General features: G+C 37.8%; 1 protein-coding gene across 2 annotated transcripts in view; it reads right to left on the minus strand.

The window, feature by feature from the left end:
- Positions 1–12821, minus strand: part of DACH1 (dachshund family transcription factor 1) — a 456844-nt gene that overhangs the window by 49875 nt on the left and 394148 nt on the right. For both annotated transcript variants that reach the window (XM_065902144.1, XM_065902145.1), the window contains one exon: positions 799–950. In XM_065902144.1, coding sequence (XP_065758216.1) covers positions 799–950 — 152 coding nt within the window. The remainder of the gene's footprint in view (positions 1–798; positions 951–12821) is intronic.

Raw genomic sequence — 12821 nt, forward strand, 5'->3', positions numbered from 1 at the left:
AATACCACTAAGGACTGAGTGCTAGAACAAAGATTTAAAAAAAAAAATACCACAGAGTATCTACAAGCATATTACTACCAGCTATTTTAAGTGTGGAGAAGTAGATGGCAAAAAGCTCCATCTGGGGTCCACATGACCACTTCATGTGTGGGCAAAAAATTATGCTTTCTTTTATCCCAAACACTTATTATTTTGGCTCCCTGTTCTATGTTATTGTTAACTGTATTTTTTATTCAAAATGCACTGTACATAAAATATACATCCCGAAGACTACATAGAAAATCTGTGAAAAGTTTTGTATGACTTTTTGAAGTCTATTCTTTGAAGAAATCCTATTAACTGAAATAAACTCATTTATGAAAGAAGGGATTTCTTGGATTCTTTTTCATTCAGACATATTTAAATGACTAAACATATCATTTCCTCACTAAAAGGCCAGCAGTTTAAAACAGCTAAATATTTATTAGAACTGGTATACTGTCTTTTAATACATCAGACAAACTTAAACAGCTAGATTCCTACTATTAATTGGCAATAAAGAGAACATTTAGGCAGAATAGTTTTTAAAAGGCCCAGGTCATTTCATCTAAGTTTTTATTAAGATGTAGTATACCTATTTGGATATTTCTAACCAATTGAATTTGTGTATTAAGTTTAAAATATCAAATTGCTAGAAAAATTCATTATCATGGTTTCCTCAGTCTCAAGAATGGATTAAGCTGGAATAGTATGACTTTGGGAAAAACTTACAGCTGAATCCTCCATGTTCCTTTCTTCCAGAATGTGAAAAAGTCCTACCTGTATGTTAGTCAGAAGGGTCTCTATGGAAGACAATCCATCAGGAAACAGAAAAGGAGATGGGAATCCTGGAGGTAGTGGTTGTCCATGCCCAGTTAGAGAAAGTTTGTCAAGGCTGTCTCTCGCAGTTGGTGTGGAAAGCGGGGTCTCATCTGTATGTGATTGAAACAAAAATATAGAACAAGTTACGCTTGTCTGTTTTTATTAGACCTCAGTAATGGCTTCCCTAGTGGTTTCCAGAACATTTATTGCAAATTGGTTCCTGCTATCAGGAGAAAATGCTTTCTGCTGAATTTTCTTTAATGAAAAAGCTGTGGAGATACAACAAGATAACATTAATGAGTAACTTTATAAGCCTTTTAAATGCAGTCTCTAATGAGACTGAGTTTACAGTGCCATAGAATCTTTTTAAAACAAATATTATCTCATATATAGTTGTGATAATATATTCAGGCTGACTTTATGGGCACCTTCCCAATTATCTCATTTTAGTTTATTCTGTTTGGATTGACAATAGGATATTTCAAGAGCTTCATAAAGGAGAAATGTTTTGTATATTAGTGTTTCTTTCTCAATTAACCTGGAAGGGTTATATATATCAATGATTTGTTCAAATATATTCTTAAGGAGTCTACAAACAAATATACAATTAAAAACTTTAATTCCATAACTAAAAAAAAAAAAAAAAAAAAACTGGAATCAAATACATACTTTGGTAATTATAATTGAATTGTTCAATATCATTAACACTAAAGATCTGGACCAGAGACCCCACAGAGACTGAGACAGAGCTGTGTCTGAGCATCTCCTGTGGAGGAACAGGTCAGCAGTGGACTGCCGCAGGGACAGGGGCTCTGGGTGCAGCAGACCTGGGTATGGCATAAGCCCTCTTGGAGGAGGTCACCATTAACCCCACCATAGAGCTGCCAGAACTTATCCAGGACAGGGAAACAGACTCTTGGAGGGCAAAAACAGAACCGTGTGTGCACTAGGACCCAGGAGAAAGGATCAGTGACCCCACAAGAGACTGACCCAGACTTGCCTGGGTGTGTCCAGGAGTCTACGGGGGAGGCATGGGTCTGCAGTGGCCTGCTCCAGGGTTGGAGGCACTGAGTGTAGCAGTACATGCATGGGGCCTTTTGAAGGAGGTCACCATTATCTTCATTATCTCCAGCATAGTTTGGCCCCAGGTAAACAGGAGGGAGGGCACACAGCTCCACCCATCAACAGAAAATTGGATTAAAGATTTACTGAGCATGGCCCCACCCATCAGAAGACCCAGTTTCCCCTTCAGTTAGTCTCTCCCATCAGGAAGCTTCCATAAGCCTCTTATCCTTCTCCATAGAGGGCAGACAGACTGAAAAACACAATTACAGAAAACTGACCAATCTGATCACATGGTCCACAGCCTTGTCTAACTCAATGAAATTATGAGCCATGATAAGTAGGGCCACCCAAGACGAACGAGTCATGGTGGAGAGTTCTGACAAAACGTGCTCCACTGGAGAAGGGAATGGCAAACCACTTCGGTATTCTTGTCTTGAGAACCCTATGAACAGGATGAAAAGGCAAAAAGATAGGACACTGAAAGATGAACTCCCCAGGTTGGTAGGTGTCCAATATGCTATTGGATCAGTGGAGAAATAACTCCAGAAAGAATGAAGAGACGGAGCCAAAGTAAAAACAAAACCCAGTTGTGGATATGACTGGTGATGGAAGTAAAGTCTGAAGCTGTAAAGAGCAATACTGTGTAGGAACCTGGAGTGTTAGGTCCATGAATCAAGGCAAATTGGAAGTGGTGAAACAGGATATGTCAAGAGTGAACATTGACATTTTAGGAATCAGTGAACTAAAATGGACTAGAATGGGTGAATTTAACTCAGGTGACCATTATATCTACTACTGTGGGCAAGAATCCCTTAGAAGAAATGTGGTAGCCATCCTAGTCAACAAAAGTCCAAAATGCAGAATGATCTCTGTTCGTTTCCAAGGCAAACTACCCAATATCATGGTAATCCAAGTCTATGCCCCTACCAGTAATGCTGAAGCTGAATAGTTCTACAAAGACCTACAAGACCTTCTAGAAGTAACACCCAAAAAAGATGTCATTTTCATCACAAGGAACTGGAATGCAGAAGTAGGAAGTCAAGAAACACCTGGAGTAACAGGCAAATTTGGCCTTGGAGTACAGAATGAAGCAGGGCAAAGGCTATTAGAGTTTTGCCAAGAGAATGCACTGGTCATAGCAAACACCCACTTCCAACTACACAAGAGGAGACTCTACACATGGACATCACCAGATGGTCAATACTGAAATCAGATTGATTATATTCTCTGCAGCCAAAGATGAAGAAGCTCTATACAGACTGTAAATACAAGACTGGGAGCTGACTGTGGTTCAGATTATGAACTCCTTATTGCTAAATTCAGACTTAAATTGAAGAAAGTAGGTGAAACCACTAAATCATTCAGGTATGACCTAAATCAAATCCCTCACAATTATACAGTGGAAGTGAGAAACAGATTCAAGGGATTAGATCTGATAGACAAAGTGCCTGAAGAACTATGGATGCAGGTTCATGACATTGTACAGGAGACAGGGATCAAGACAGTCCCCAAGAAAAAGAAATGCAAAAAAGAAAAATGGCTGTCTCAGGAGGCCTTAAAAATAGCTGTGAGAAGAAGAGAAGTATAAAGCAAAGGAGGGAAGGAAAGATATACTCATTTGAATGCAGAGTTCCAAAGAATAGCAAGGAGAGATAAGAAGGCTTTCCTCAGTGATCAATGCAAAGAAACAGAGGAAAAAAATAGAATCGGAAACTAGAGATCTCTTCAGGAAAATTAGAGATACCAAGGGAACATTTCATGCAAAGATTGGTTCAGTAAAGAACAGAAATGGTAGGAACCTAACAGAAGCAGAAGATATTAAGAAGATGTGGCAAGAATATATAGGGTTCAGTTCAGTTCAGTATCTCAGTTGTGTCTGACTCTTTTCAACCCCATGCACCGCAGCACACCAGGACTCCCTGTCCATCACCAACTGCCGGAGTCTACCCAAACCCATGTCCACTGAGTCAGTTATGACATCCAACCGTCTCATCCTCTGTCGTCCCCTTCTCCTCCTGCCCTCAATCTTTCCCAGCATCAGGGTCTTTTCAGATGAGTTAGCTCTTCGCATCAGGTGGTCAAAGTACTGGAGCTTCATCTTCAACATCAGTCCTTCCAGGACTGATCTCCTTTAGGATGGACTGGTTGGATCTCCTTGCAGTCCAAGGGACTCTCAGGAGTCTTCTCCAACACCACAGGTCAAAAGCATCAATTCTTCAGCACTCAGCTCTCTTTATAGTCCAACTCTCACATCCATACACCAAAGAACTATACAAAAAAGATCATCATGACCCAGATAATTCAATGGTATGATCATTCACCTAGAGCCAGACATCCTGGAATGCAAAGTCAAGTGGGCCTTAGGAAGCATCACTATGAACAAAGCTAGTGGAGGTGATGGAATTCCAGTTGAGCTATTTCAAATCCTAAAAGATGATATTGTGAAAGTGCTACACTCAATATGCCAGCAAATTTGGAAAACTCAGCAGTGGCCACACAACTGGAAAAGATCAGTTTTCATCCCAATCCCTAAGAAAAGCAATGCCAAAGAATGCTCAAACTATTGCACAATTGCACTCATCTCACAGGCTAGCAAAGTAATGCTCAAAATTCTCCAAGCCAGGCTTCGATAGCACATGAACCTTGAACTTCCAGATGGTCAAGTTGGTTTCAGAAATGGCAGAGGAACCAGATATCAAATTGCCAACATCTGTTGCATCATGCAAAAAGCAAGTGAGTTCCAAAAGAACATCTATTTCTGCTTTAATGACTATTCTAATGCCTTCCTGAAAGAGATGGGAATACCAGGCCACCTGACCTTCCTCTTGAGAAATCTATGCAGGTCAGAAAGAAACCTTTAGAACTCAACATGGAACAACAGACTGGTTCCAAATTGGGAAAGGAGTACATCAAGGATGCATATTGTCACCCTGCTTCTTTAACTTATATGCAGAGTACATCATGAGAAACACTTGGCTGAAGCACAATTGCTGGGAATCAAGCATTGCTGGAATCAAGATTGCCGGGAGAAATATCAATAACCTCAGATATGCAGATGACACCACCCTTTGGCAGAAAGGGAAAAAGAACTAAAGAGCCTCTTGATGAAAGTGAAAGAGGAGAGTGAAAAAGTTGGTTTAAAGCTCAACATTCAGAAAACTAAGATCATGGCATCCAGTCCCATCACTTCATGGCAAATAGATGGCGGAACAGTGGAAACCCTGAGAGACTTTGTTTTTTGGGGCTCCAAAGTCACTGCAGACTGTAGTCATGAAATTAAAAGACACTTACTCCTTGGAAGAAAAGTTAAGACCAACCTATACAACATATTAAAAAGCAGAGACATTACTTTGCCAACAAAGATCCATCTAGTCAAGGTTATGGTTTTTTTCAGTAGTCATGTATGGATGTGAGAGTTGCACTATAAAGAAAGCTGAGCACTGAAGTATTGATGCTTTTGTGCTATGGTGTTGAAGGAGACTTGCAAGTCCCTTGGACTGCAAGGAGACCCAACCAGTCCATCCTAAAGGAAATCAGTCCTGGGTGTTTATTGGAAGGACTGATGCTGAAGCTGAAACTCCAATACTGTGCCTAACTGACTCATACTGCCTAATTGACTCATACTCAATACTGTGATGAACCGACTCAGGTTTTTGAAAAAAATCTGACTCTGGGAAAGATTGAAGGTGGGGGGAGAAGGGGACAACAGAGGATGAGATGATTGGATGACATCACTGACTCAATGGCCATGAGTTTGAGTAAACTCCAGGAGTTGGTGATGGACAGGGAGGCTTCGCGTGCTGCAGTCCATGGGATCACAAAGAGTCGAACACGTCTGAGCAACTGAACTAAACTGAACTGAATTTATTTTGACCCTTGAATACCTCTCACCTTGGAGCTTCCCAGGTGTCTCTAGTGGCAAAAAACCTGCCTGTCAATGCAGGAGACTCAGGAGATGTTAAGTTCGATCCCAGGTCAGGGTGATCCCCTGGAGGAGAGCATGAAAACCCACTCCAGTATTATTGCCTGGAGAATACCATGGACAGAGGAACCTGGTGGACTATAGTCCATGGGCTGCAAAGAGTCAGACATGACTGAAGTGACTAGCATGCATGCACACACCTCTCACCTCATATTCAAAAATTAAGTTTTTTAAACATGTAAAAGGGGTCTAAAGAAAAGAAAAGAAAATACCAACAGCCAAACACCAGTTGAAAACTCAAATATAATACCCTCTAAGATAAATTAGCCTTTAGTTTGTTTACTGAGTATTTCCCCAAGTTGTAAGCAACTCAGAGCAATGTCCAGATACAAATTCTTTTTACTCTCACATGAAACCTTCTTATTCAGTTCTTTACTATTTAAATGTTTTTACATAGATGGATACTTGTTATGGCTTATTTTAGCTTATTATATCACAGAGAAAATTTTATTCAGGGCAGGATTCTCAATTTTATAAATATTTTCATATTTCACCCCAGGAAAATTAATCAGAGCAATATATTTGCACAGTCCTGATAGTATCTCTCAATTTTTCAACTGGCTAAAAACTTCAGCACACTTGCCTTTATGCTTATAATTTGATTCCACTCTCCTGAATCATTTCTTTATTTTTCATTACACCATCTAACCACACAACACCTTTTTCAATTACCTCTCTCTGGGGCAGAAATATTCTGGAAGTCACTGCATTTCTGTCTCTAACTAATGTCAGGACAAGTTAAACTCATATCCCTTCACCTTTCCACACTTCCAGTTAATGAACCAAAAAGGAAGAAAGTTTGGGGAGGATAGTGACAGACACAAGGCCTTCTTTTAACTACGCTTCTCTCATACACACTCACTTCTCTGCAGTTTCTCCTACTCTCTTCTCTATTAACTGACTGGCAGATGATCTGAAGCAGCAGGTGCTAGAAGGAGCAACAGAGTAAGTAGTCTGAGTAGGGCTCATTGTGCTTTTTATTTGTTTTTTTCCTCTCACATTTGTCAACAGAGTTAAAGAAATACCACAGTGCCGGGGTAGGGATACTGAATAGCTAATACTATCAAGGTGATCTTGGACACCATTTACCTAACTGTCATAAATTACTTTTCCAGACCAAGGCTGCTAGTGTTTTTTCATAATAGCTCCATAAAGGCACTAGTTAAACATCTATGTGCATGTGAACTTGTTTAAGAATAAAGAGCTATATTTTTTGATCAACATCACCTTCGCTGTCACAAGCTAAAGAAAATGTGGCTTAATAGATCATGAGGATAATAATTGCTTGTCTCTTGAAGAAAGACATAGAACCAACCACCTGTGTTTGCTTTCAGCTTTAGAGTCGATGGCTCCACAATTCTTAAAGGTTGTCCAAGCAAACGGCATCAAATGTATGTATACACACACACACACACACACACCTTTGACATAAATTCCAACAATCCCTTGACTAGTTGATTTAACTTCAATACATTTATGCTTGACTGTGTTTGGCTACTCTGTGACTTAATTCATTAATTACTCATGATATACACATTTATAAATGTATCTACTTAATATTATCAATATCTATTTAAACAATGTAATAGACACTGGAGATATAATGTTAAAAAATAGAATATGAAAGCTTTAAGAGCTTATCTAGATCCTAGCGACTGATTTCAGTTGAAAAGTAGCTAAGTCTCACAGTAGTAAAACATTTTATTTTCCACCATTATTCTGTTAACCATTCTATTATCCTCCCAGGATTAAAACTGTTCCTGGTTTATGTGTAAAAGTATTTGGTGTGTGTGTATGTGGTATGTGTGTTTATCTTTTTTGCCCCTGGCAGTTGCTTCAGTGGAATGCTTGTCTTGATCTTCATGGTTTAAGGTAAGTGTAAATAGACTCATTTAGTATAGAGATACTTGATTAGATACATTTATTTATCATTTTATATAGCAGAGATATTTCATAAAGCCACTTTAACTCAATCAAATTTAAGGCACAACAGCTAAAGAAATGAAAAAGGGTGATTCTTAAGATCAATATACATATCTGAAAGGACAAACTAATCAGAGATCAAACAAAACAAAAATATTCCTTTGGGCTTCAAGACCCTACTATCTGAGAAAAAGTTGTCATCTTGTGGCAATTAACATCATAGAAAGTCTCAGTCTTACTACAAGGAGAGCAAAATTGGGAACATAGTTATTCCTTTTGAAATAAAAGTGACCTTTGATATCCTAAATGTTTTAAAAAAGATTAAAGCGAAAGTTTGAGAGGCCAGACAATGTAGAAGAGTTTTGACAGGACATAATCTCCACTGACTTCAAATAGTGAATGACAATGAAGCACAGATTGATGAAACACCTAATTTAATACATCTGTATATTTTAAAAGTTTTACCTTTAAAAGAAAGTTAGCTTGTCAGATGCTAAGTTCTTCGAATTTTTATGACATTTGACAATGCAACCTCTGTTTTTATGTTCTTTAATATCATGCTTTTGAAATTCTGGAAAAGTTGCAAGAACTGAACAAAGAAAGAATCCCTATGTACTTCTGTGGTGGATGGAATGGTAGCCATCCCCACTTCCCACCCCCTACCCCCTGTCGAAACTATATGTCCATCCCCAATCCCTAGATCCCAGTAATTCTAGGAAATTAGGGGTTTTACAGGCATGATTAAGTTAAGAACCTTGAGATGAGATCATTCTGATATGGAATGGGCCCTAGGTGTCTCAGTGGTGAAGAATCTGCCTGCCAAGCAGGAGACACAGGAAGCTTAGGTCCCATCCCTAGGTGGCAAAAATTCCCTGGGGAAGGAAATGACAATCCACTACAGTATTCTTGCCTGGAGAATCCCATGGACAGAGGATCTTGGTTGGCTACAGCCCGGGGACTTGCAAAGAGTCAGCCATGACTGAGCTACTAAACAGCAGCAGCAAATCCAATGACAAATATCCTTATAAGAGAAAGGCAGAAGGAGATTTGAGAGAGAGAGAGAGAGAGAGAGAGAGAGAAGAGAGCCATAGGAAAAAAGAGGAGGCAAAGTGGAAATGGAGACAGGGTTCAGAATTTGGGGTGATAGTCAAGGAATTCTGACAGTCATCAAAAGTTAGAAGAGGTAAAGAATAGATTCTCCTTTTTAGCCTCTTGGAGGAGATCATCCATGCTAATACCTTGATTTTACACTCCTGGCCTCCAGAACTGTGGAAAAATAAAGCTTTTCATTGTTTTATTGTGGTTACTTCTTAAACTAGCCCTTGGAAAACTAATTGAATTCTTCCCTCAAATTCAATATTTACATTTTGCCGTCTTTAGTCTTTACTTCTCTGTCTCTCTCCCTCTCTTGCTCTGTGCATGTGTACATATGTCTGAACCATCTTCTCTGTTTAATCTTTAAGACTTCACTGCATATTTCATAGGTAAAAGGACATAATTTTTGTAACCTCAGTACAAAATCAGAAAGAAAAACTTACACAGAACATAGTATTGGTCCGCCAAGAGTCTGTATTCCAACTTCATTACCTGAGATGCTTTACTATAAAGACTTAATAAATAAATATTTTAATTGACTTGACAAATACTTGGGAAGTATTTTCTCTGGGCATGTGGCAGGGTTAAGGTTAGGGATAGCCTACAGGATGGCTCTGGTGATTCCACCATCCTGTTATTCATATCTTATATAGATCCTTTCCCCTTAGTCTGAGTTAGACCTAATAAAGAGAGTAAAGCAAATGTGATGGAATGTCACCTCCAGGATTCAGTTGTAAAATGTCTGTCGTTTCCATTTCTCTCTCTCCCTTTTCTGACATCCTCGTCAAGGAAGAACCGGTTATAATGTCATGAGACAGCCCTGTGCCAAGACACAGGACAAGAGACAGAGGGCTGTGAAAGCCACATGAGATGACCTGAAAATAAATCCCCCCTGCCCAGTCAGTCCTTTACATGAGGCTGCAGCCCCAAACTCATGAGACCTTAAACCAGAGGCATCAAGCTAAGTTGTACCAGGTCTGTGATCCATAGAGACTGTGAGATTTCTAATGTTTGCTGGTTTAAGCCACTAAGTTTTGATGCAGCTTGTTCCACAGTTTTAGGCAACTAAAACAGTGCATACAATTTTCTGAATACATTGGTGTACAAAATAAAAATAATTTAGTGTCCAGTTAGTATCAGCTACTTTGAACATGAGACAACTTCTTCAGGTTTTGATTTCCTCAGTTTTTAAAAAACTGGCAGGTTGAGTGAGACAAACTCTAGTATCACTCAAGTCTAAAGTTACACATTCTCTATTATTTCTTACAAGAAATCATTGTGCTCAATTATTCAGTCACATCAGACTCTTTGCCATGCTATGGACTGTAGCCTGCCAGGCTCCTCTATCTATGGGATTTTCCAGGCAAGAATATAGGAGTGAGTTGCCATTTCCTTGCCATTTCCAGGGAGTCTTCCCAACCCAGCGATCTCCTGCATCTCTTGCCTTGGCAGGTAGGTTCTTTACCACTGAGCCACCTGGGAAGCCCCATAAGAAATCATAAGATTAGTTAAGTGGAAATTTCACTTGTATCAGTTGGAGAATGAAATGGATCCATTTAGAGGCTGAATTACACTATCTTAATTCTAAATTCCACAGGCTTATGGATATATAAAATCCACAAACAGAAACACAAAATTTCACAGAAAGCTACTGATTATACTCAGGTGACAAATGTCATTTTATAAGAAGTAAATTTATTTTGCTTCATTTTATAGAATTTCCTAATTTGATAAATTTTATCACATTTAAAAAATTTATAAGACAGTCACTCACAACAGTGAGGATGGCAAATCAGATGCAATGATAAGTATATCTTCCTAGGAATAAAGTAAGTACTTGTGAAACCTGCAGTAACTAGGACACAATTTTTTTTTAAGTACTCCACATCTGTAGGGGCCAGCAGTTATGCCAGTTCTCTTAAAAGTTCTTGTTGGTTTTAAAGTCCTAAGAAACAGTGGTTATTAAATTTAAAGTATCCGTGTATTTTATGGGCTTCCCAGGTGGTGGTAGAGGTAAGGAACCCATCTGCCAATGCAGGAGACATAAGAGACATGGGTTCAGTCCCTGAGGTTGGAAAGATCCCCTGGAGGAAGGCGTGGCATCCCACTCTAGTACTCTTGCCTGGAAAATCCCATGGACAGGATAGCTTGGTGGGCTACAGTCTATAGGGTTGCAAAGATTCAAACAAGATTGAAGTGACTTAGCATGCATATATCCTTGTATTTTAATTTAGCCATCGGGAACTGCAGTGGTTTTCTAAGGCAAAATATAACAGCAAACATTATAAACTAACAAATTTCATCTTTTAACTGGAAAAAACTGCTAATTAACATTTAAATAATTATATAACATATAGTGACAATTATTAATATAACAACACAAAATCAATTGATGCCAATTAGAATATAATGTATGATATAAAGGGAAAGTAAAAAAGAGAAGAAAATATTTTAAAACTCCAAAATCAGTGAAGTAAAAACATGATATTTCATCTCATGATTCTTCTCATATTGTAAGTCACTTACCAATAAATGACTATCACTAAGATTGATGCTTCTGTAAGACAGGCTTTTTTATATCCAATCTTATCACTCGTAACAATTTAGCAGGATATCCTAAGGAACAATGTTGTTTGAAAAAATAATGGGCCTCTACTTTTAAAATGTTTTCTTTCCTGTTAATAAAGTCTAACTCAGTTGTTATTTTCATAACTAATCCCTCTGTGTTTGAATTATATATTCTCTTTCAAGTTTGTGTGTGTGTCTTTTTCCTGATATCTTTTATTATACCATAAATTCCAAGTAGAAGAAAACTCATTCACTTTTAGAAAACCATACATTTCACAGTAGTCACATTTATTCATGTTCATGTAAAATAGATAGTAGCATTTAAAATGGAAAAAAACTCCACATTTAAGGTTTACAAGTGATCTGAAAGCTTGCATTAATATGTTATATTTCTATAATGGTTAACTAAAAAAAAGTTGATAAAAGTTGTGGCGAACATGGTACTTTCTATAAAGAAGTGAATATTTATTTATAGAAATACAAACTTATGGTCATTTTGACACATTCCCATTCAATTGTATATTAAAGTTATATTTATTGAGGTTTTTGTAACCTCATCAGTCACATTATTCAACTGGAGTAGCAGCATGAATAATCTAAAAAATTAAAGATTGGTGTTTAACAATATTTTTGAAATTTATTTCCAAACATAAAACATAGTCGTTTAAATTAAGCTCAACAATACCTCAATGGTGGTTTATTCCTACTCAAGGCACTCTGGAGTTAATTTGACAATAGGAACTAATCATTCTGATACCAGGATGTAATCCTAAAAACTGGTCACAAACCTTCATGTATCTACTCCAGTTCTTATAAAAATCCAGGAATATCATGAATTAAGACTTACCTCCTGTTTTAAATTTTAAGCCCACCTTTCAAAGTCTGGATTTAAAATTACTCCATTTTTTTTTTACATAAAATTGTCACCATAATGTGATATAATTATTGTAAAATGAAAAGCAACCCAGACTAGATTCAGAAAGTGTGAATTTAAGTCTTTGGCTCTACCAAGTATCAGCAAATAGTAGAGGAAGATTCCACCTCTTATGTTCTTTGAGGTTCATTTGGTCTGTTTATTAAAAAGATGACCACAAACTCAATGGATTATAGTTCAAATCCAATTAGATTATGTATGTGAAAGTGCCTTGTGAAACAGAAAACGCTAACAGATACAAAGTACTAATAATTAAGAAATAACTAAATTTATTACAAATCACTTTTTGTAAACTTAGTTTCAATGTGCCATGGAGGGGATGCTACCCTGGTACCATGAGTCATAAGCCTGTGGTTTCTATATTAATTCTCTCTAATGAGGTCTGTGATGATGAAATATCACGTTGGTAGTAAA

Source organism: Muntiacus reevesi, chromosome 11 (genome assembly GCF_963930625.1).
Source record: "Muntiacus reevesi chromosome 11, mMunRee1.1, whole genome shotgun sequence".
Lineage (NCBI taxonomy): Eukaryota > Metazoa > Chordata > Mammalia > Artiodactyla > Cervidae > Muntiacus > Muntiacus reevesi.